Genomic DNA, 24288 nt, shown 5'->3' with positions numbered 1-24288 from the left:
AAAGCTGTGTAGTTTAGTTTTCAATCCAGCAAAGTCTCTCATTTTCTCTCTCTCCTTCCCTACCTAGGTGGGAGGGGGAGGGGATTGAGAGCATTGCTGTCGAACCTGAGTCAAACGGTGACATGATTATTTAAATTTGCTGCTGAATCCACTGCTGAGCTGTCATTATGACCCTCAATAAGCTGCTGCTGCTGTTTGGCTAAGAATGCAGAACTCATTTTTCAACACTACCACCATCAGATGGTGGCAGCTTTGGACCCATTTTGCCAAGGAATGTAATTTTCTTTCTTTCTGCTTCCACTATGTGTCACTTCCAGCTGCTTTACACACCACTGCAGTATCATATAATGTTTCTTTTTTAGAATTAAATAGCCTTCCATTTCTTTGGTTTGGACAAGAATGTTTGGAGTTGAGTGTTCAGGTGGTTTGATACATGTTCCACAAGAAAGTTTTCTGTTTTAAAATGAAAAATTCTGACACAAGTTCTGTTGGATTGCAGAACTGTTAAGAACAGCTGAGGCAGTGCTACTTTTTCAGAGAAGTAGACCTTTTTTTAGATGCTATGGGAAACATTGTGTCCAGCAACTGTGGAAAGATCTTATGATCCTCTGCTGTTAATTCTGAGATGACAAATCGTATAGCAGTTTGAGGGGTTTTTTTAATTATTTATATTTCATCTTTATTGTTGCTTTGAAGCTTACTGAAAGTAAAAGGCTTTATACTCTACAATCTACACATACATTTTTTTCTCCCCAGTTTTAAAAACTATGAAAAAAACATGTTTTACCAGTGTAAATATTTGCACTGTATCTTAATTACATTCCAGCAATGGCAAGCTGAAAATTATGTGTATTTTATTAGTTTTTCTTTTCAAGTGACATAGTATTTTAGTTCTGATAGCATTGTCCTTCTCGTACTTCAGTAATATTCACTTGAGAAGTGCTGCAAAAGCTAATCAAAGTTATTAGGACACATTGATACAGATCTTGCTCCTCATATTTTATCAGAGCATAAAATAGCCACTAATAATTTCATAGGTAACTCAGTAGCATAACAAGAACAACTCTGGAAAGTTACTTCAATGTTAAATTGTTTTTATTGTTTAGCTGCACAACATAAGTTAATAAAACTAAACCAATAAGGAGTGTCCTAAGGTAACTCTGTATTGTACTTTTGTTTTATACACATGCCTACTAGGTGTTATGTATGCAATAAATTAGTAAGAGGTATAAATTATTGAATACATTATTGCACACTTGATGTGAAACTGAAGTGCAAGCTTCTGTAATACATTTTGGACACCTTGAAATTATTCTTTTAATGAAATGTAGCCATGTGTTCAATTAAAATCTGGGAATGCATGTGGCAAGCTGTTGTAGAAAGGAGGATAGAAATTTACAGAGAACTTTTCCAGTTAATAATAGCAGTGATACTATTTTACTTAATACTAAAGACAGTTTTCCCTTTTCTGAGGTAATTTTCAATTGCTTGACACTAGGGGCAGAGTTTGCTTGCTATAATGAAGCAGAATTCAGCAAATACTTTATGCTTAAAAAATTCTGGCATGTCATGACATAAGAACTTTTAATTAGTGTCTGTGTAACAAGACTGAAACACATAATCTAAGTTTGTTGTATTTGTATTTTAAATCGATGATTATTTCAGTGTTTAAGAAGGGTAAAGCAGGAATTATTAATGGTTTTCTCTGTCTCACAACAAATTTGTTTATTACTTGTGTCTTTCTTTTTAGTCTGGTGTTTTCTTAAATATAATCCTTTGTGACTGCAAAGAGGAAGTTTGTTCTTATTTTGTGAGAGTTACATATGTTAATGAGCTTTTACTTGTGGGTTGTAATAATTTTACCTAAAACTTGACAGATATTTGAACTCCTGTATAAAACCAGTCTGTGAGGTAATCCAGATGATGTCAAACTTCTGTAATTACATACTCTGTCTACTTACAACTGTTGTCCCACAAAAATCACATCATCATGATAGCAAACCATCAAAAACTGTGCAAGCCAAAAGATTAGGAGAGTTCCACTTCTCACTTTTTTCACTGTGATTTACTGCTACTTAGAATGAATTTTAACATAGATTAATTTTAAGTGAAATGGACACTGTACACTCTAAAGGTGACCCAAAAATCTTATAGCTGCATTCTTGTAAAGAGAACTACTGGCGTTTCTAGATGTGCACTGCCTCTTTTCTGTCTTCTCACATTTAGTCATCTATTTCTAGTAGTATTTCTACTCCTGCAGGTTATTTCAGAGTTGCCATAAATGTCAGTATAATGAAAAAGTCAACTTTCTCCACAAATTTAATTCTTCACATAATCAGTAATACATTTGGTAGTTTTTGAGAGTTACTACCTGAATGTCCAGCTGAGGCCTGACCAGGATTCTGTTGCATGCTCTCAGCTTCCATTTGGAGCTGAATGCATTCACTGTTTTTTCAGCAAGTGCTCAGCCCTCCTAAAGATAACTGTCCTTGTTTCATAGCCAGTTGGGAATTTGCATAACCATAACTGGCTTAAAATTTTTCTATTTGGTAGAACCTGCTCTTTTGAAAAACCTGCATAAATCTTCCTAACGCAAATGAACATTGCATGTTCCTAGAGGGAAAAGGATAACCATTTGTCTGAGATTTACATAATCTTTGTGATGTTATTTTTGAGGGTTTCTAGGTTGTATTCAGGCATAAGGTTTTCTTCACAGGATTCCTGCTGACATCAGTAGGAGGTATGCTTTCACCTCTCAAGAGCATACTCATTTGTTTTTAACTACATAACATACAGATAAGGGCGTAGATACCAAGATTATAGGAACCAGAGAAATACCTAAATAGAGAGACATGGGTGGAATAGCTAGAATTATACACCTACTTTTAGATATTTTAATCTACTCTTGCATGTCTGAAAATGGTAGGTATTCTTCAAATGTTGATCTTGGCACTTCCGTTCACAAATAAAAGAGATTAATCTGTGATCATTCCCAGTTTATAAATTTAACTTTCCTTGGTAGAAAGAATAAAATAAAATCAAACCTTGAATTAGACTAGACTCAGTTCATGGATACATGTCCTAGAAAACTTACCCTCTACCTTATATATTTTGCATAGCCAGATGTAGTCAAGCACAAATTACCCAAGGTATGAATGTAATATTGCTGTGCTGTAATCCTATTGTGAAGGCAATGATACATTATCATATTAAAAAATTAGTTATTGCTATAAGGTTTTTTTTAGTCTGCCAGTTTTTTTTCCTTTTCATTCCTATTAGATTTTGCCTTTATCATTCCAATTTAATAGAAGAATATGTCCTTCCTGTTTATAAACTGTTATCACACTGATCTTTTCTTTTTCTGTTCTTGTATTGACTGAAAGTGTGATTTGTGCTATAAATGATACCTAGCTATGTTCTCACATAATTTTAGCATTCTGTTTTCTGTGTATGTGTGGTATTTTGCTCTGTCATTTTTTGAATAGTCAATTTTAGGCCTTTTTATGTTGGTTGAAAATGAGTTTATGCTTTGGAATATGCAATGTGCCTGCTTTTTTGTATATCTTTTTTGCATGTACTATTAGTTACCACTAATATATTAGTTACTACTATATTATACATTAGTTACTACTAATACTGCATGTACAGTGAAAAAGGGTACGTTATGTGTGCAATGTGCTTTTAAATTGAGGCGAAAACAGTTGATTACTTTCTTACCTTCAGAGGTATCAATGTAAATAACTATTTCTCTAGAATAAAAAGTGTATTAATTGTTTTTTGCTTTGATATAATTTTTAAAGTATTTTTCCACATATGGCCTTTATGGTCCAAATTCTCTGCTTGTGTTAATAGGTATGAGATTGTAATACTGATAACCCAACTGAAGAAATCAGATTACTAAATTCAAATCTGGTGTGTTTATCTACAGAGATTATCATTTCTGAATGAGTAGAGAAAAGTGTGGATGAGAGAATTTAGTTTTGCTCCTTGTGTCTGGTATCAGGTATAGGACCAAGACTTATCCTCTTGTGTGCAAGTTCCTGTCATGAGACTAAACTAGCAATTTTTTTGGTTGCAGTTGCTTAATAGCACCCCAGACTGTTCACATGAGTTATGTACTTGTCTGACGGTACAAGAGTTACTTAAGAAGTTTGCTCTGGGTGACTGTGTTGTCCATGCTGCTGTGATATATGAACTTAGGATATCCTAGACATAATGAAAAGCTATGAGTGTCAATACTTCTGCCACAACAGCAGTTAGCTGTCTTTGGACTCCTAAATAAGAGACTGGAAATGAGATGGTAACATCAAAATTTTTGGTCTGGTAGTATCTGCTATACTGGTTTGGAATAGGTTACATGGAGTGCCTCCTGTGAATTATTGTCAGTATACACGTGCCACTTTGGGGTGTACCTCCACATGTACATCTGACCTGATACAGCTTTTTCTAGAGAAAAAAATCTGTACCTTCTACTCACGTAGGGCAATGAACATCTTCCATTCCTTAGTTCTGGCTTTTGCTTAGGTAAATAATTATGTGGCTTCTAGTCCATAGTTTTGACTCTTCTAAGCTTCTGAAGTAATTTTTTTAAACTTACAAGTTTGTAAAAATTAGCAAATTTCAAATAAATAATGTCCTTATTTTGTGCAGTACTTTTAAATGAACAAAGCTCACAAAAACTGGAAGTATGAGTAGTATACAAATGCATTTGTGTTACTTAAAATCTAAGTGAACGTGCTTCTGGAAATTATTTATTATTTTATTATTTATTACTTTTTTTTTCTTATGATTCGCTTTTACCCTTTCCATAGTAATTAGACAAATAGAAAGTTGTGTTGTATGCAGCATTTTAAAACCCCACTGTGTTTTCCTAAATGAATCCTCTACAGTCATAGGAGGAATTAGCCAATGTTCATGTATAAAGAACTGTGCTAGGCTCCCAGTACAGTTCTGCAGTTATTTTACAGAGACTTAAGGAGCTTCAAGATAATTTCCTCTCCTTGGTCATAGATTTGCTGAGGGAGTTGCTAACTGTGAACTGAGATGAATCTGTTGAAATTTATGTCTTGGAAAAACTAACCTAAGAGATACAGATCTAACACTGACAGGTCCACTAGAGCTTTCCAGTTGATTGAAGAGTGCCATGTATTCCTTTTTACAAGTAGGCTATTTTTTTCTGATTAAATTGTCAGTGTTCACAACTTATTTAAAAATACCTTCTCTGTTATTTTGTGTACAAAAGTCAGAAAGGCAAAGTGAAGCAGCTCTGGCAAAGGCCAGCACCTGATTGTTTTCTACCACATGATGTTTAAATTGAATGTGAACAGGAGCATTCCTTAGACAAGGAACTTGCAAATAAAGATAGTCTGGGTTTTTTTTTTCATGGTACTAATTAGGGAGAGCAGTGTACTGTTCCAGAAGCCATTGATGAACTTCTATGCAGTAGTTGTACATACTCCTTTATGAGATGCCAGTGAATGAATTTGTTCTGTGCTCATTATTCCTGGGGTCTGTTTTGTAATGTGTTTTTCAAAGGTCTCTTCTGGCAGTTTCTTAGTGTAATGTTCACATGGGGCATGCGAGGGAGTTTTTGAGATGGTTTGCTCTTCCATGCCATCAACATACTGCAGATACCTCCTTGTCATCATATCCAGATGGTGCAGACTCTGCTTTCCCACTGTTTGATTCATAGGCTTACATAAGGAGAAGCTGGCTGAGTTTCAACTAGAAACTTCCTGCTCACAGGAAGAAAGGAAAAAAAATAGGGGTGCTTCCTCTGATTCTGTTGTTGAGAAAGAATGCTTGCCCTCTTTCAAGAAGTCTCATCTTCTGATTTATTAGATTCTGCGAATTCTGTTGAATAATTGTTGGATACAGCTTTTTATTGTCAGAAACATGTTTTTACCAAAAAACGAATTTGTGGTGAGAATTTCTGGTCAATGAGTGACTCTTCTTTATTTAGCTCAGTTTAGATCATCCTGGTTTAGTTTGGGGTCTGGATAGTCTTTTTATATGGGTATTGCAGGCACGCTGTCAGTCATTGCCAGTCAGTTGTTGGTTTGTTGGTTTTTTTTCTATCTTTGAATTCACCTTTTTCTGATTTGTGTGCAGGATATGCTTTATGATTATGAGGGACCCAAAATTGATGAACTTTTTTGTGTCTGATCAGAATGTTGCCCATTTGCAATAATATAAAGATCTCACCTGAGATGCATTCAGTTCTGTATCCCTAGGGGGCAACAGTCTGTTAGCAGTTTTGCTTGTGTTTCTTACATTTACAGCACATCTGGTAATAGGAAAGCTTAAATTTCATTCTAACTATGTCATATTACCAAATAAAGCTACAGCACTGAGGTGGCCAGGAGAAAGAGAGGCCTGACAGTAACATGTTTATGATCTAAGTTTTCCTGGGTTTGAATTTAAAGGTTGCTGGCATTTTTGTATTTTACCAGTCCAATGTACATATTCAAGACTTGCTTGTGGATTTCTACATTAACTGAAGATCTGTATTTTTTAAATATTAATTGGTTTGCATTTTTTTTGTTTGTTTAATTGAAGGAAAATTGTTCTGAACAAATAAACACAGCTGATTAAGTTTGTGATTTGGTAAGCTGAGTGATTCTTGACATTTAGTAGTGGACTACATTAATTGGGTGATAGTTTAATTCATCTTCTCTGCACATCACTATCTGATCTTCACATATGAAGGAAGGTGTATGCCTTTAGAAAGTTTCAGCTTAAAAGTAGTACAAGTATGGAATTCCTTGAAAAAAAAAGTGTATTCTGCATATTCTGAAAAAATCAGTGTTATAGATTGGGGATTTTCCTTTACTGGGCTATTTTATGCCTAAATTCAGACTCAGTGATGCAGGTGCCATATATAGAAGATGTGTATGTTGGAACATTATAGCCATCCAGAAACATAAAGTTGCTAGTTCTTTACCCAATCCTTTGTCCACTCCTTGAGTCCATACTTAAGTAGTATGCTTAGTTTTGGAGTAGAATAGCACCTAATTTTCCTGAGAGGATTTGACTGGCAAATGAGAGTTGATTTGAGACAAAACTTATCCTATTTCCAACATGTGGTTTAAGGCTTAATAAGGAAATTAAGATTTTGATGTGTTTCTAAAGAGCTTTGTGTTTGCATATAGCATAATTAAACTGCAATAACGATATTAATAATTACCTTGAAGGTAACAGCTGATGGTTAAGGATCTTGCTGAGGGTGAAGAGCTTGCTTGTGGTCATGTGTATTAATTCTGTGTTACTTCTTGTAACACAGCTGAAGGAGGAATTACAGAGGATCTGTAAGATGCTTGGAGACCTGGCTCTTCTGAAAAAGCAGATGGGACCACATAATCTATTATTAACATCAGATAGTTAGATGGGTTAGTCCTTTTGTTATAAAGTTGGGATTTAAAAACAAAAAGGTTTTAATCCTAATTGCAGATGCTAAGCTTTCTAACAGATTCAGTTTGAGTATAAATGTGAAATGTTGGAAGGACCTGTGCTCAGTCTTGTCGCAATTGTTACATACTGGCAACTTTCTATTGTTGTTTTTATAAAGCAATTTTTACAGCTTTAAAGAAGAGGCCAGAAAAGTGTTGGTCATGCTCCAAAATACTGTGGTACAGAAGGATTCCCTTTCCCTTCTGACACTCAGGCTAATTGCTTAGAATTTACTCATTAGATTTGAAAGCACTTTGAGAATGTGAAGACACCAATCCGGATGCCGTAATTCTTAGAAGTTGTCAGTGAGCTGGTTCCTTTCTGTTAATTTGGTAATTTCAAATGACCTTGCTTCATCTTGCTGTCTTCAATCTTAAGCCATGAGAAGAGGTGTTGTTACTATCATTGTGACAACTGTGAGCATAGGCCTATGCTTATTGATCACAATTGGAATGTTAGCTAGGATCAGCTCCTTTGTATGTAATTTTTTTGATATTTTTCAACCTTTCTCTTTTAAACTTCTATATTTATTATCTGCCTTGAAACCCTCTGTTTGGTCTTGGTAGAGATTTTGGAATATGTTTGTTTCCTGTGTATGGTCAATATATACATAGAAATATGAATGTATAATCTGACAGAAATAGAGCTTTTAGTGTATTGACATAACCCTTGTCAGTAGAGTGGATGGGCAGAAATAAAAATTTTTCTCCTGTTTTAAAATTTAAAATCCTTGGTGTTTTTTAAAAAAAAAAGTAAAAAAAAAAACACCTGCAAATGGAGATGTTTTGACCCATGATAGCTTATTTGCTGTGATCTTGCAAGGCAGGAAACCTGTCTCACTCTTTTTGAACTTGGAGAAATGCTTATTAATATAATGTGTATTAGCCTTAGTGTTGTACCAAATATAGAATTTCACATTCTCGATTTAACAATTTCAGAATTTTTGTTTTTAAGGCTTCTTTGATTAATTGACATAGCACAAGTTATCAGGCTACTGTTGAAAATCTCCAGAAAATGTTGGATGCAATGGATGTTTCTGGGATGTAACGGTGTTTGCTTCTTTTTGCCCTCTTTAAAAGGAACACATAAATGTATTCTGTGGCAGTGTTTTTGGACAACAGGAAAAATATTTGTTTATTCTTTATGATGGACTGAAACAAAGTTGGAGATGTTTGAAAAGGTAAATTGATAGAAGGTGCAGCAGAAGAGATTAGTAAGTAACGCTTAGTATTATAAGACATTAATACAGTTTTCACTTATGCTAGTTATTTCCAGTTATTCTGTCCCTTGCTATGGGATGCAATAATAATAGCAGGATATCATTGTATGATGAATAAAGTAATTCACTTGCACACTAGCTACTTCCAGCTAAACTGTCCCGTTGCTATGTGATTCAACAATAATAGATGGATGTCCTTTGTAATGGATAAAATAATTCTCAGGCACACTGACGCTCTTCTATCACTAACTGTGATGTAATTTAATCTTATTTTTCCACCAGGACAATACATGTGTCTGTACGTGGAAGAGAATCTACATTTGTGTGCAACATTTTACTTGGAAATAATCTTCCAAAAAGGAGGAAAATTAGTGCATTGCAAAGAGTTTAATGTTCCCAAAAGATTTTGTTTACAGTTTAGTTTTGAACTATTAAGCATTTATTGTAAGGAGAGCAGATTGTTCTAGCTTCAATAGTTATAATGCTGTTCTGTTTTCATATTGCCTGATCTGTGGGCTGCCATAAAGTGTTACAAATTGAAGGGCTGATATAACATGAAGTGAGGCACCTCTTCTCAATGTTGCTTTTGTTCTGTATTTAACAAATTAGTATGTTGACATTTGTCACTGATGGATTTCATTATTTGCTGAAAGGGCTTTAGGGAGTTTAACAGCATGAATGGTTTGTCCTACAGACTTTTGAGAATTGATAAAGGCATCTTTGTTCTTTGTGCAAAAGCACAACAAATATCTTATTGACTGACATACAAAAAAGAAGGCTTGTATGGCTGTTGCGCAGAATAAACTAAGAAATATTTTTGAAGCCATTATGTATTCTTCTGTGTTCTTTCTGGTTTTTTGGTGTGGTTTTTTTTGCTAACAACATATATCTTGTTTATCAGTGTAACAAGAAGCTTTGGCTCTTCATTCAGTAAACTGAAGGCATGCAATTTAGATCTGTTTACATACTGTTTATAGGTGACAAGAAAAGCAGGTAATGGTTGATAGTAGGACTAGCTAGTTTAATTTCTATTACTGGAGCCATTCTCAAGATGAGTGTGCAGAGTGTTGTAAAATTTGTATATTCAGAGGGTAAAGGCATAGTAGGAATAACACCTCCCAGCAGAGAAGTTGAAAATCAAAATAGACTTGAGAGTGTTGTATTTGTACTTTCTTTTAGGTAAAATGAAAGGCTTCAGCAAATGAACTTCTACATACAAATTTCTACAAGCAAGAATTGTGGGCGATCCTGCATATGGACAAATGTTAGATCACATTAAATTGGATAATTACCTTGAATCCCATTGTCTGCTCCCACATTTGTAGTTGGCACAAGAAGCAAGAGTGTATTAGATAAGAATTTAAAAATTCAGTAACTTGCCTCTTTTATGATTTGAGAAGTTCTCATAATTTGAAAAAAATAAACCTCTTAGCTTTTCTTTCTAATTATTTTTTCTTAGAAATAGCAGGGATTTGCAGGATGCTCTCTTCCAGTAATGTTTGGGATTTTTCTAAATGATCTGATGCTATATCTGGAGTTTTCTTGGTCTGCAGATTAAGCTTTTGAGATACGAATTCATAAAAAAAAAGAGGATTACCTAGGTGTGTTGTGTTTTGTGATGCTACTCTAACTGGAGTTTGTAGGTACTTCCTAAAACCACTTTTACCCTCAAGCAGATTTTATGTCCTTGCTGCTTTAAGAACAGTGATACCATGAACTTTACATTGCGAAAAGAATAATAAAAAACTTGAAGAGCAAACGATCTCTTTTCCTTTTTAACTATTGGTTTTCTTTTCCTTTTTTGTGATGGTTTGGCTTTTTGTTGTTGTTTTTTCTGGTTGTTTTATTCTGGTAAGTCTGGATAAAAGCTTTCTTCTATACATTAAATGACATAAAATAATGATTCATTCTTTATTTTGTCTTGTCCATATCACCTCTTGATACCACTAATGTATAGACCGTTAACCTGATTGGCTTTTCCCTGACTAGTCTTTCTGACTATTTATCATAGTTGATTAATTGCACTTTGGCTGTCATTTGTGTTATTAGCAGCCAGAAACTTAATGATGTAATAAAAGGAAATCCAGGTCTTACAGTAATAACAATAATGCAAAGCTACAAATAATGATCCATCCATGATCAAATAATATCATCCATCAGGGACCAATGTCACCATCAAGACTTGAACTAAGGAATGTTGTTAGAGACTTTTAATCATATTAATAATTTTGAAAGAACAAGAATAGTTATAAGAGGCTGTGGAACAAATGCTATATTAATTTCTAATATAAAATGAGATTATTTTTTGTGTGAGTTTATACAATGGGAGGTGTGAGTACCTGTATCTACATATGTATCTGTTAACCTGTTCTTGTTAAAATAATATGACCAATTAAAATAATTAATTATAGTGATCAGTGTCCATCTATTGCTATTTTCAGTTCACTTATTTTTTTAATTTCAGCAAGTGTTTAATGTTAATTTTGTGGCCCTAATCTTATATGTAATTTTTAAATGAGGGGGAATTAATGTAAGTGTGTGGTTCTAATAGAGACTTTGCCCACTATTATTTGTTATTAATAGTTTTCACATGGTTAACAACATAGCTTCTTTTTTTTAATTATTATTCTTTTCTTCTTCTGGTGATTTTCTAGTATTTGGAAGCACCCAGAGAAACGTGGTAAAAGTTTCATATGAAATCTGGAATTTTGCAAACCGAGAATGTAAACCAAATACTGCATTTATAGTTGTATATAAAGTTCTTACTGAAGTTAGTGGGAACATGATGTTTTCTCTGGCTCCTCAGACATGAACAGAATTTTCCCTTCAGCTTCAGATCCTCTTTTGTGATGCCATCTGTGTCAGCAAGAGTAGAGATGTTTTATCATTGTTGTGATCTTTGCATCAGCTGTCTTTTTGAACAAAAAAAAAAGAGACCTCTATGAAATATTCCATATTCTAAAATACTATTCACTAACAGTCTGAACTAGATTTTTTTTTTTCTTGATTTCTTTGCTCTCTAACTGAAGCTCTCTAGTTTGACTTCTGATCTGTTTGGTTTTTAGGAATAAAAGAAGGAAGCTACTTGAGTTGTGTAGCTTGTAAGACTTCTTTGGAAATACCTGCCATGAGACAATGCAGTTCTGTGCTATGAATACCTAGTAAGGGATCCAGAAATTGACGTCACTGATTCACAAATTATTTTCAATGTTAGCAGTGTCAGTACTTTTTGAGCAGCAATTGCATGTGAAGTGTGAAGATTAAAAATAGAACTTCATCAAATAGAGAGGTTTTTTTAAAGAATGCAACATGTGTTGTGTTTATTGAAGTCACTTTACTTGCAGTAACTTAATGTCCAGTTAACTAAATCTGTTAAACATGAAAAATTCATTCTGTGATGTACAACATTAAGAACTTTAGTCCTCAAGGTGTTTCTCTTTGAAAGCTTTAAGATTTTTTTATTATTGTTTGTTTGGTTTTTTTTTAACAGTATTGTAGCCTTTTTTTATTAGGAGATACTGAATAATTTGTTTTTAAAAGAGAATTCCATTACTTTGGGGGATTTTGGACATGAGGTTTCAAACAAATCTGGATAAGAAATCTTAATGGGAATGGAGGTTTTGAATCTGTAATTCCTTCTTTTCTTCACCTTAATTTTCTGTTTGCTTTTCTAGCTGTACAAAAGCAGGCAGTTTCGGAGTACCTAAGTTTCTAAATTAATAGATATTGTTGGGCTTACATAAGACATTAGGAAACCAAATCTGGGTAGCTCCAAAAAAAATGTAATGCCCTGCAAGTTCCTCTTCGTGATACAGAACATGTAAGATGAGAAGAACTGAACTAGAGCTGCTGTTTGGCATTGTGTGGCCATCACAGGTTAACTGATGAACTCCACAGTTCTTTCTGTGGGTTGACTTCTGGTCAGTCTTCTCATCTCTTGTCCCTAATGAGCTTCTTACTAAGTTGGGGTAGTACTTTGATCCCAGTCATCAACCGAAATCCAGATTTAAAAAATAAGATCCTTTCTTTCCTTCTTGGTTTACATGCCAAGTCAGAACATTTGGCACAGGTATGCTTTATTACCGTGATATGACTGCAGCAGGACATCTGCCACAGCTAAGTTTTTAATGCATTTTTAAAAAATCCTAATTAAAGTTTTTTTTTACTTAAGATTGCCAATGTGTGTGCTCTGTGTATTGGAGAAGAAGACAGTATTGTTAAAAGAAATTGGTTACGTTATTACCAGATTGTTCATCTTGTGTGTTTGTGTACTTGAGAATTGGATCTAGGGAAAATATTGTAACCCTTCTGTGGGAAGTGACAGCTTAAGTCCATCATTTTAACATTGTATATTTTGTTTGGATTGTGGAGAACAGAAGGCTGAGCCCCCCAGAAAAGCTAGAACTTCAAAACAAAGCATGTTTCAGAAAGAAATTAGAAATTAATCAGGCAAATTTTTGAAAGACTGGTGCAAAAATTAAAACTTCCAAAATGTTTGCTGTCAGACAGTTGTACATTTTTTGGGGGGGCAACTAGATAATAATCTTGTTGTAGCAGACTCATCTCTGCGTCTTATTCTTGAAGTCCCCGAAGACAGAAATAGGAAATATTAACCACACTTTTAGGGTTGATTGTGCTATGGCATTCAAAGAAGTTAATAGATGGTATCACCCTGTATGTGGTTAGTTCCCATTGATGTAATTTTAAAAGAAAAATAAATTCTTCAGTCATTTGATTTGGTTCTTAGCTTCTATTATTTTTTTATTGTTAAAAATTTTTCTGCAAGCCCTGGAGTTTTATTTAATACTTTGACCTTTTACTCTTGAAAAGTTTCAGGCAAGTTATGATTGAAATTTTGAAGAAAGTTATGCAAATGTATACATGATGTAGCATGAAAGGATATAGTGTATTTTTTCATTTGTGAACATAAAGTTAAGATAATTGAATTATGGGCAATGAGATGGTTTGATATAATTTTCCTATAGGCTGATCTCATATTAACTGTGACTACATTAATTTCTTTGTCCATTTTTTGAAGCACATAAGGTGTGTATGCTTTTTGTTCATGTTAGTATGACTGGTCCTTTTGCAGTAGCAAAGTTAGGTCTTCCAGCATATAAACAGGGCATTTGTCAACTCTTGTCAGTATTTTCAGTGTGGTTTCATTTATTACTGTTTGTCATAATGTTCCAGAGCTATTTTCATATCTGAAGAAAACTTATAAAATCTCTTCTGTGAATAATGTCTGGACAAATGAAATAAATAGGTGACTTGCACATCTAAAGACGTTGGAAAGAGGTGTATGTCACAGTTTTATGGGATAAATACATGCTGTCTTTTTATGCAGGTTTTTACTTTAAGGCTTTTCATTTGGTATAATATGGGATAAGACATAGTGAGAAATATCAAGAGTTGTTACAGACCTAGTTGTTAGCAGCTGTTTGAGCTTAGGCTACATTTTCCATTCAGTGTATAATTTCTTCAGTTTTATGCCAAGTACCAGCCTTTCAGTTGAACAGAAATAAAGAGAGATTCTCCTGAGAGGGTTTCACCCTTGCACATCCTGACTAAACTGTTTTGTTATGGTGAAATAAGCAAAGCTCAGGTCATTGTCTGCCAGTTTGTGGAGCAGCAGCTTCCTGCTCAGGTGTTCAGATAATTAATTAGGCACTTGCCTAAAATTTGAAGTTTGGATGTTGAATTACTGTACTGAGTTGACTGATACCACCCTTTTTCCAACACACTGGGATTGTTCTTTCCTCATTGGCTACCCTACTGTATTATTGCATGATTCATAGACTAAAAAGTTAGTAATCTGCTCTAGAATGAGTTTCAGCTGTAACTTTCAGTCACTTGTTGGTTTCCCATCATGATGATTGGAAGGGAAAATTTTATGAAGGCATTTTATTTCTGGAATAATGGTCAGAGCATTCCAGCTACCAGTTCCTTTCTCTATAGCTGCATCAGTGTGTGTATTTGAATTTCTTTCACGCTATAAGTGTAGGAGATTTAAAAAGTTGGTTTTCTCTGTTTTTCTCTTAGTAATGGACTGTAACATATATCAGAATGCTGGCATGTTCTTTTATCTGCATTCAAATGGCACAAGTGTCCTCAAGGATAAATTAAGCTGACACTCAAAGTGTGTTGTAGATACCACAGACAATATGCTCATACTGTTCTTTGAATCACTGGAGTAATGTAGGTTGAAGGCAACTGATGAAAGATTGCACAAACTATATGTAGAGAGCAGTTGTTTAATTGTCTAACTTTCTCAAACTCCAGTACTCTGTAAGCATATACCTTAATGTGTTTCTATGAAAATCTTTTTAGAGAGATTTCCCCTGTTCCCTTCTGCATGTTGAAGAATGGTTTTTCTAGAAGTACAGTAACTGTCTAACACATTTTCTGACTACCTTTTTCTAAACAGGAGAAGTGGAGTACTATCGAAATAAGAAAAATATTTTTTAATCATATACCTTCCACCTGTAAGAGTGATTTTGTCTGCAGCTTTTTACTCCAGAAACATAATTTTTCAGTTGATATGGGCTTGGCTCAGTTATTTCAATAAATGCATAAGAAAATGTAGCTGCAAATTCCTCTGTGTTAAGAGGGAAAAAGGCTTCTACTTCAAAAGGAATGGAGTAGGTCTGTTAGAAATGAGCTTCATGTTTCTAGCCTAAATACATACTTAAGTTTGTGCACATATAATTGTCCTGAGTTTGTCCTTTGTGTCTCATCTCGTGATGTGTGTGCAGCCAGAGATAGCACACTGCTGTAGCCTGTGTGCAAAGTGGTACCTGCATCTAGGAAATAACCTAGAGAAGAAGCTTTCAGAAAATTGCTTTTTAGAGATTTGGCCTCTCAGCTGGTCAGACTACTGTTCAGAGCTCTAGGACTCACTGGAAACTTTCATTTGTTAAAGAGACCATTTATTAAGAACATCCACATGGATGTGATTGGATCACTGAAACATCAAGATCTTTTGGCCTTTCACACTAAAAAAATTCTTTCTCTTTGGGGCTCAGTTTTTCCTTCGTATGCGTTCATACCATAGTTTCAGTGTTGTGATTTCCCTTAACTGCAGTTTAACTGGGAGAGGAAACTTGCCTCTTCTTTCAGTCAAATTATGTGAACATCTAGATTATGAGGGTGTGACTCTGGTCAGAATAATAAGCTTTTGCTTTAAAAGTGGAACCAAGTCTATACTTGTTGAAAACAAGTAATTAACTTATTTTTCTGTAAGAGCTATTGGGAACTTGTCCAGCTTCCTGGGAAGGACCAGTGGGATTTTTATTAAGATGGGAGAGGTTTCCCATCTTCCTTACCACATCCAGCTAGCCTGTTCTGGCCTGCTTTAGAAACGTGGGCCAGACTTGAGAAAACATCAACTTGAGGCATTTATAAGCTGCATGTGCCTTGTCAGGTCTTGATGTAATTGCTGAGGTGAGTCACCTTTGTCCATTCCTAGTGTATGAATGTATTTATTTCCTTTTCAATTCCAATGAAAGCAACACATATTGAGCCTTATATTTTGTTCCTAGTAAATCAAATGCATGGTAGGAGAGCCAATTCCTATTCTGGTTAAAAAAACAAACAAGTTTTTTTGTCAGTTGCAACTTAGTCATTGTCCTGGTTTAAGCCAAGATAGAACCAATTTTCTTTCTAGTGATTTTGCTTTTCAGTCAAGCCCCTTCTAAATTGCTGCACTTGCTGAAATTAACAGCATGTTTTTCAGTCTGTGTCTGCTTCTAAGACTGATAATGCCCAATGTTTATAGTTACTGTTGGAGAATGGTGTGCAGAATCAGGGCCATTGCTTGGTTCTGAAAAGCATCTTACACTCCAGAACCAGAAGGGAGTAAAGGAATCACACCTGCAACCCTCCTGTGTTGAGGAGTGGACCAGACAAGTGATGAGAATTAACCAAAGTAATCCATCCCATACACATCACACATGGTGTAAATTTGAGGGATCACCAGGTTGAAGCTCCCTTTTTCCATGGCTGGTGTCCTGGCAGGATTCCATCCATTCCTGTGTTTGATCCTGGTCTATGTGTTCCACTGACTCCAGAAACCTAATCCAGGACTTTTCCAGGGCCTGCTCTGCAGCCTCAGTTGTGATTTGAGCGTATATTTATATATATTTTATTATTTTCCTTTTCATCACCATTGTTTCATTAAAGCTGTGTAGTTTAGTTTCCAACCTGTAAGTCTTTCTCCCTTGTTTCCTCTCTCTTCTCTGTAGGGGGAGTGAAGGGCATTAATAGAGAGCAATCTGTCATTCATCTAATTTCTAGCCCAGCATTAAAGTGTGACAGTAATCATCCTGATTATCTTATTTTTCACATAAACACTTCCCTGAATTATCAAGTGTATTAGGAGCAGCATATTTGCAGTGAATACCGTGCATATTCTAGATGATGTAAAAAATGGGGATTTGGTTCGTTTCAGTAGAGGTAGGTAGAGTTTCTGGAATTCAAATATATATTGGCAACAGAGAATATGTATTTTAAACTAATGCATAGAATTAGACTTCTCCCCAAACTAATAGATGCTTGACATATTACAGAAACATGTTCACTCTTTGATAAAATTGCTTTTAAGATAAATGGGAACTTTGCACTGCTCTGCAGTCATAAATGTTGTTACATGAAGCTCTGAATTGGAGATAAAGTTGTGTGGTAAGGGCAAACAAAAGAATCATTTAAGGTGTTCTCAGTAAAGGAAGATATAGGCTGTGCCCAGACTCTACAATGAAATTCTGCTGCAGCATATAATCTTATTTTGGCCTTGTAGAAAATTGTATTAATATTTTTTGAAAAATATAACTCATACATTTTTCTTGGTGAAGTGATTTGTAATCCTTCCATAAAGGAGAAGATGGTCCAATTGAGGCATTTCTTTTATTTAAGTGATTGGAAAAAGCAGGAAACAAAATATTTACTTTTGTTGTGTATTTACCTACAGTGTACTTAACATGTAAACCATTCTGTAAGCCTGTTTATGAGCCATGAAGTTACTTTTGTTTTGCTTAACCAAATGGCCGAAACACCAGCAGTATGTCTGGAATGTTATTTACTTGGTCCATTTTTGTGGATTTTCTTTGTAGCACTGGACACATGCCACAGTTAGGGGTCATTTACTTACAACTGACCAAAGTAATACCCCTGAAGCTGCAGTTATTCTTCTCATCAGGAGCTTTATAATAAAAGGTTAATCATGTTCTGCAGCTTCTGTGCTTGCACTTCCCCCCCTTCTTTTAATCAGAATTTCTTTTGGCAAAGATTTGGAGAGCTACTGTTTTTTCTTGCTTTGTTCTCTGTGACTTGTTTCCTCTGTTAGTGCTTTAATTCCTTATGTTGTTTCTTACAGTGCCAGCTGATTGAAATATGTTAACTTGCTCTGCGACTGACTATTATTATTTTGTAAGATGGTTATTGAGTATGTTTTTGTGTTTAAGTGAGTATCATATTTCATGGTCTCAGTTCCAGACATTTAACTGGTTGCAAGAAAACTGTGGGTGTTTTAACATTTCCAACAGAAGGGTAGGCTGGGTGGGGAAGCTCTTTGGAACGCTGATGACTCTTGGAAATGTCTTAAGGCCATGTGCTCCCCTCCCATGCTCAGAAGGCTAGAGTTATTTTTAAAGACCTGTAGTCTTGAAGGTATTACCATTATGCTTTTTTTCCTTTCTAACTGACTGGAGTTGAAAAAACAGTTGCAATACAGATGATGGATGCCAACAGGGCAGAAATACTCTGCAGACAGTGGTCTTGGCTTGTGCCCATCTGTGGCACAATGCCTTGCTAAACCCTTGCATGTTATTCAGAGGGCTTTTAATTATGCTACTTTTATTTCCTAAATATACTTATTTTCAAAAATTATGTAACTTTTGAGATGTTATGTCTGTAAGCATAGCTGAAATTGCCATACAGCAGAACATGAGTTGGGTACTACAGTGACTCACAATTCATTGTGTTTTCAATAGCAGAGCATTACTTAGTAACAGCTTTTTTCCCCAATTTCTTCTTACACTACTTGATTGCAAAGCAGAGTAGGTACAGATTGGATTGTTCTCTGTTGTGTAAGCATCTGTTAAGTGAATATAGAGTCTCCTCATTTCAGTGCTTGTGGTAAAGGATGTTACACTTCTGCAAATGCAGAAATGATCAACTGTTACCATCAGATGGTATCTCTTTAGCTTGTTTTAAGTTTTAACAAGCACATTGTGTGCTTTACTATACATGGCTTCTGTGGATAGGGATTTGTTTTCATTATAAAATGTTTCTGCTTTATTTATTTCCAGCTTTGATCTTTCAACTGATAAATACTTGCTGCCTATATTCACACCTGCTCATCTTTTATTATCCTGGCTTATATATAAATGCTTCTATTGAAATAAAACAGTCTTGTAATTTGAAAAATATAAAACTTCAGTTTAAGTTACTTCTTACACATAATGGTTGTTTGACAGTTGAATACAAAACAACTACTTGGCAGAATTTTAGTTTGGTTCTCTGCCATATAACAGTAAAGTACAAACTAAAAAAGTCTGAGTAATAAACTGTCAGTCATGACCTAGCACGCATATAGTAATAACAGGCTGCCAAGGCTAATCAAGTAAATACATTGTTGTGTCCATGCAATGCATGTTATAACAAGTCAATAATGTATTTTGTCACTCATTCCTATTGTGCAGCCCACACATCATCTTCCTGTCACAAAGCATATTACCTGGAGGGAGCCAGCTCTGTGGAACACGTCTGTGCCATGAAATTGCTCATGCTTGGTTTGGACTGGCCATTGGTGCTCGTGATTGGACTGAAGAGTGGATAAGTGAAGGGTTTGCCACTTTTTTAGAAGATGTATTTTGGGCTAGGGCACAACAGGTAAGGTTATGTCACTTCTCAGTTGAATTTTGTGGAAAGCAAAATTGTATACCTTGCTGTGAATTAGCTGTAAATTAAACCTCTGTGTTATGATCTTAAGTCTTTTAAAATAATACTGGGATTAGTATAGTAACTTGATTAAAAAAAAAAATATTTAAAAAATCCTTCCTCATCCACTAATTTTTACAGAGGTAGAGGTCAGTGCAAGTGAGAGTGTAAACATGTTTGTCAGTTGCTACCTTCTCACAAATGTACTACTCAGTTATTACAATTCCGCTATTAAACAGTTGTTCCACATTCTTTCCCCTTTTATTGTATTCCTGAAACTGGAATATTTAGCTGCGTTTATTGTAATACTCCAGGTACCTAATGAAAGTGGTCTGTTTTTTTCCAAGAGTTGTATTTCAAGACAAAATGGGAGCTGATAGAATAGCACACCAGCACTTACAGTTTTTTTCTCTTATACTGACCAGCAAGAGTTACCCTCATGCAGACTTAGAAATCATTGTCTGCCTTAAAGTTAAAAGCTCGTAAATTTCACGTTAGCTGGGTTCCTGATACAATTCTTGTTGTTGTATCTCTGCTACTTCAGGAATTTAATGTATTAGTAATTTCTTCCTGTGCTTATGTCAGGCCCTGATTCTGTCTGTTAAGTATGCAGAGCTTAATCTGTGGAGGAGCAGGTGGACTAGCAGCAGACATTGTATGCCCTTCTGAGCCTTCAATTTATTAAGTATCAGGCATATTTATAGCACCAAACAAAACAGAATTCCTTGTCACATACTGTGTTTCTGAAACAAGAAAGAGAGGAAGGCTGTCCAAACAATTTGCTTTTCCCTTCTGGTCCTAAAACACACTTCTGCTTTTACTTGAGCATCACTCCTCTGCTGTGAGCAGTTCACATTAATTCCATGCCTTTGTGAGTCACTTGAAAACATTTTCTCTGTAGTAGACACCCCTCCATGTAGTTGAATGAAAGGGAGTAAGCAACAACAGGGTAATTAGTGCACTTGTTAAATTATAAGCTCAGAAAATACATTATTACTTCCCCCCAACGCCTCCTTAGAATTTATGAGATGTTTTGGTGCTGTGCAATCATACAGTTCTAGGTTCATAAATATATTCCATAGTGCCTGACAATAACTTCATTTGACTGAAATATTGGTGTAATGTAGGATAATGTTAGCTCCTTTGCTTTCTTCCATCTCCCATCTTTTCTTGTAACAGAGAAGCATAAATTAGTTGTTTTTTTGCAAGATGACAACTTGTCATCTATTTTGTAAGCATGAATCTCTCTTAATACTATGGAAATGCTGGAAAATACAATAGGAAGCTTTCACAAATGTGTCAGATGTAGTAGGAAAGAGGACTCCAAGTCAGGATGCAAAGTTCTTTGCCTGCAAGTTTGGAAGGAGTGAAGGTGCAACCCAAACTTACGTGCCAGGTGTCTGTACTGTACATTGTTTGCTTATTGCCAGTCACTAAAGGGAAAACAATATGCCCATTTCTTTCCTCAGACAGAGATATTTAATTGACTATTGAGTTGATGCACACAGTGAGGCTTCTGTCTTCCTTAGGGCTACTATTGACTCTTATAGCAGCAACTGTTTTGTTTGGGTTTTTTGTTTGGTTTTGTTGTTGTTGTTGTTGTGTTTGTGGTTTTGGTGGTTTTGTTTGTTTTTTGCTTGTTTTTTTGTTTGGTTGGGGTTTTTAATAGTTAACATTGGTGCGGTTTACTGCATTTTCTGCATGTTAAAGAAAAACAAAAAAGTTTCTCTTTTGGAAAATTATTATATGTTGGGAAACAGAAATCAGTGATCTGTGTGTTTTGTACACCAAGCAGCTGTCACATGATGAAGTAAAATGGCAGCAGGAATTGAAAGCTTTACTTCGTTGGCGACGACTCAGAGATGAGGTGCAGAACTCTGAAGAGGAGTTGCAAGTTTTAAGGTAACAACATGGCAGTATAATTTTGCTTTGGAAGTTCTCTCCTGTTTTTCACCATGTTCTCCCTTCAAATAATATGCATCAAAATAATCTGATTAAATCCTCTGCCTTTCCTTATTTCCTTCTGAAGAAAAAAGAGAAGTCAGCTTAAATTGACTAGGTTATTAATCTTCTATATAATGCAATGGCTTTTCTCTTTGTTGTAGAAAGCTTTCCAAAGCCATAGATTTAGCTTGATATAAAATGTCTCTAACCAGTTTAGAAGAGCCTCTATTCAGGGAACAAGCAAACAAACAAAAAAGACTATGTCCTGAACAAAGTTCACTGTTTGAAGCCTGAACGGATGCACTTTCTGTGGCTGAAGACAAGCACATACAGGAGCTTGATGTCTAACTGCTAAGCCGAGTGAAGCCTCAAACAACAAAGGAAAAAGTATAATGAACTGTATTAATCTACTTTCTCTTTAGAAACAACTAATAATGCTATTTAAAAAAGATTTTGGTCTTTAGATACCAGTTGCAGAGCTCAAGGCTTCTTCTTACATAGCTAAAGACTTTAGATCAAAAGAAGATTCATGCTTTGCTAATGACTAATTACCTATGCTGTTTTGATTGGTGTCTTGGGAAACTGCGATAGTCTTTTTATCTTGGGTGACTGTGTAATATCACCACTACAGAAGTCTTTGACCAAGAAAGACAAGTTTACTAATCCTAACTCAAATTAGTCCTACACTGACCAAATCAGGGGCAGATTTTAAGAGATTATGTAGATTGTTCTTCCATCCTGAAATATAAGCAGTATACACAGACCATCTTAAGACATTTTTGCTAACATGCTTTTTAAAACTTCCAGTAAAAACCTTTCTGTGGTACCTAGCTAAACTGCTTTAGTGTTTACAGTTAAAAATTTCTTGCTAATGCACAGCTTCTGTGGAATAAAGCTGGTGTTGAGATAGTTTCACTTCCTGGCTATTACGAATGAACATCAGCTTGTGAATCTTCCTTAAGACAAACCAGTGTGGATATCTAATTCTTAATTGTCTCTGAGTTCCATTTGAGCCAGGTCCATTCCCCTTCTGAAGCAGTGCTCTCTGACTCCTCTGTAGATGTTTAAAGAGGAAACATACCTCTCAGATGGTCTCTTGTGGTCTTTATGTAGGTTTTCATTACTACCTAGCACATCAGAGCATTTTATTTCCAAGGTTTTCCTGATGAATTGTACTTTTACTTTGTAGAATGTACTTCTCTGCCTGACAAACTAAAAGCATACTTTGCTTCCTTGAAAAATTTACCAGTATGTAAAATGTGCCAGGTAGCAGCTTGAATACCTTTAATCAACTTGCCCTTAGCATTATGCCTAGCTTCATCATCTAGGTTGGATGCCGGGTTTTGTAGGTTAGTGTAACAAACTTCCAGTGGCTGAACCATCAATATGTTGTAAATATGCTAAGCGTTGCTGTAAAATAGTGTGCTCAAGTACTGACAGATGAGAACAAGGTTGCTTTCTATGTATTTACACTCTTTTGCAGACATTATATGGGGTATGTATATATGATTTGCAAAAGGAAATTCTTCAGTACCATCATCCAGATGGGTTACTGCTTTCTAATCACCTCCTGATGTCTACTCAAGCACAAGGTTGGAAGAGGAAGGGAGGAAGCATGGCTGCCTAATTCAGAATAGTTGTGATGGGAGGTGTTTCAGTTTAGAGTGGATCCCGTAGCCTGTGCTCAAACTCCAGTTTTTAAGTCTGTAGACTGGGCTATTTCTTATGAGAGAAATTAAGTGTCTTGGGCTTTTTATATATGCAGAAAACAATGAAGAGTTGTTTATGGAATGCCAGCATGCCTTCCTTCAGGAGAGTTATCCAAAATGGAAATGGGTAGACCTCTGCTCTTCTTAAGTTGGTCTGCAACTGTTGTGTTGTCTTGAATAACTGAAGTTACCATACGATAACAAATCAGTTATTGTTCTCCTCCTTTCTTCCTTGAAGGAAAATATTAACCATAGCATAGTAAAGGATTGTGTTAGGAAGACTATAATATTGAATCTACATTTTGTTTTTCTATTTTATTTCAAGCAGTTAAATTTTGTCAAGATATTACTGTGCGAAGTGAATTTCATGTGCGCAGGTCCTAAATACAGTGCCTAAGGGGTGAAAAAAAATCAGCTTAGCAATCTAGGCAAAATCACTACACTGATACACAAAATGAGCAATGTTTTCCTCAGAGCAGACATAAATATGAAAGAAATTTGATCACAGGGATTATTAGCTCATGAGAAGTGTATGAGTGATGTGGTTTGAAAAATCCTACATTGCTGTGGTAGCAATGTGTTGGTCCTGTTCTGTAGGAGTCAGGGAAAAGATGTTTGATTTCCAAGACCAGCCATTTCAAAGTCCACACTTAGAATTGGAAAGGTTGTTTCAGTCACAGAGTTAGGCTCCTAAGAGAGACATCTGTTCTCAGACCACTGTTGGCTGTTTTCTAGACAGCAGAATAATGCTAGGAGGCTCTTCAGTAATATACCTGTGAAGGCACTGCTTGCAAATTAAGAAAAAATGTTTGTTAGCTTCTATTTAGTTTCACTCTGTGCTTATAAGAGCCTAGAAGTCCTCCAAGCTTTACTGCTGCAGATTTCTGGCATACCAGAAACTATATTACATTTTAAAATCAGGCAGAGAAGATGTAGGTTTGTTCTAGACATTAGTGTCTAAACCCCAAACCTCTGTGTGTGTGAAGGGCCTGCTCTTTTAAAGTTTCAATTACTTTTCTTCCAACCTCACAT

General features: G+C 35.4%; 1 protein-coding gene across 17 annotated transcripts in view; it reads left to right on the top strand.

The window, feature by feature from the left end:
- AOPEP (aminopeptidase O (putative)) overlaps positions 1–24288 on the top strand; it is a 188440-nt gene that overhangs the window by 41632 nt on the left and 122520 nt on the right. For 15 of the 17 annotated variants that reach the window (XR_007891837.1, XR_007891838.1, XM_051642952.1 and 12 more), the window contains exons 6-7: positions 19366–19555; positions 21396–21505. Coding sequence is in view for 15 of the 17 variants with exons in the window: in XM_051642952.1 (XP_051498912.1) it covers positions 19366–19555; positions 21396–21505 (300 nt within the window). In the remaining 2 variants the exon portion in view is untranslated. The remainder of the gene's footprint in view (positions 1–19365; positions 19556–21395; positions 21506–24288) is intronic. The other 2 variants (XM_051642943.1, XM_051642950.1) reach the window with 1 other exon arrangement.

This window comes from Apus apus, chromosome Z (genome assembly GCF_020740795.1).
Source record: "Apus apus isolate bApuApu2 chromosome Z, bApuApu2.pri.cur, whole genome shotgun sequence".
Classification (NCBI taxonomy): Eukaryota; Metazoa; Chordata; class Aves; order Apodiformes; family Apodidae; genus Apus; species Apus apus.
This window is presented reverse-complemented; position numbering and strand designations above follow the sequence as displayed.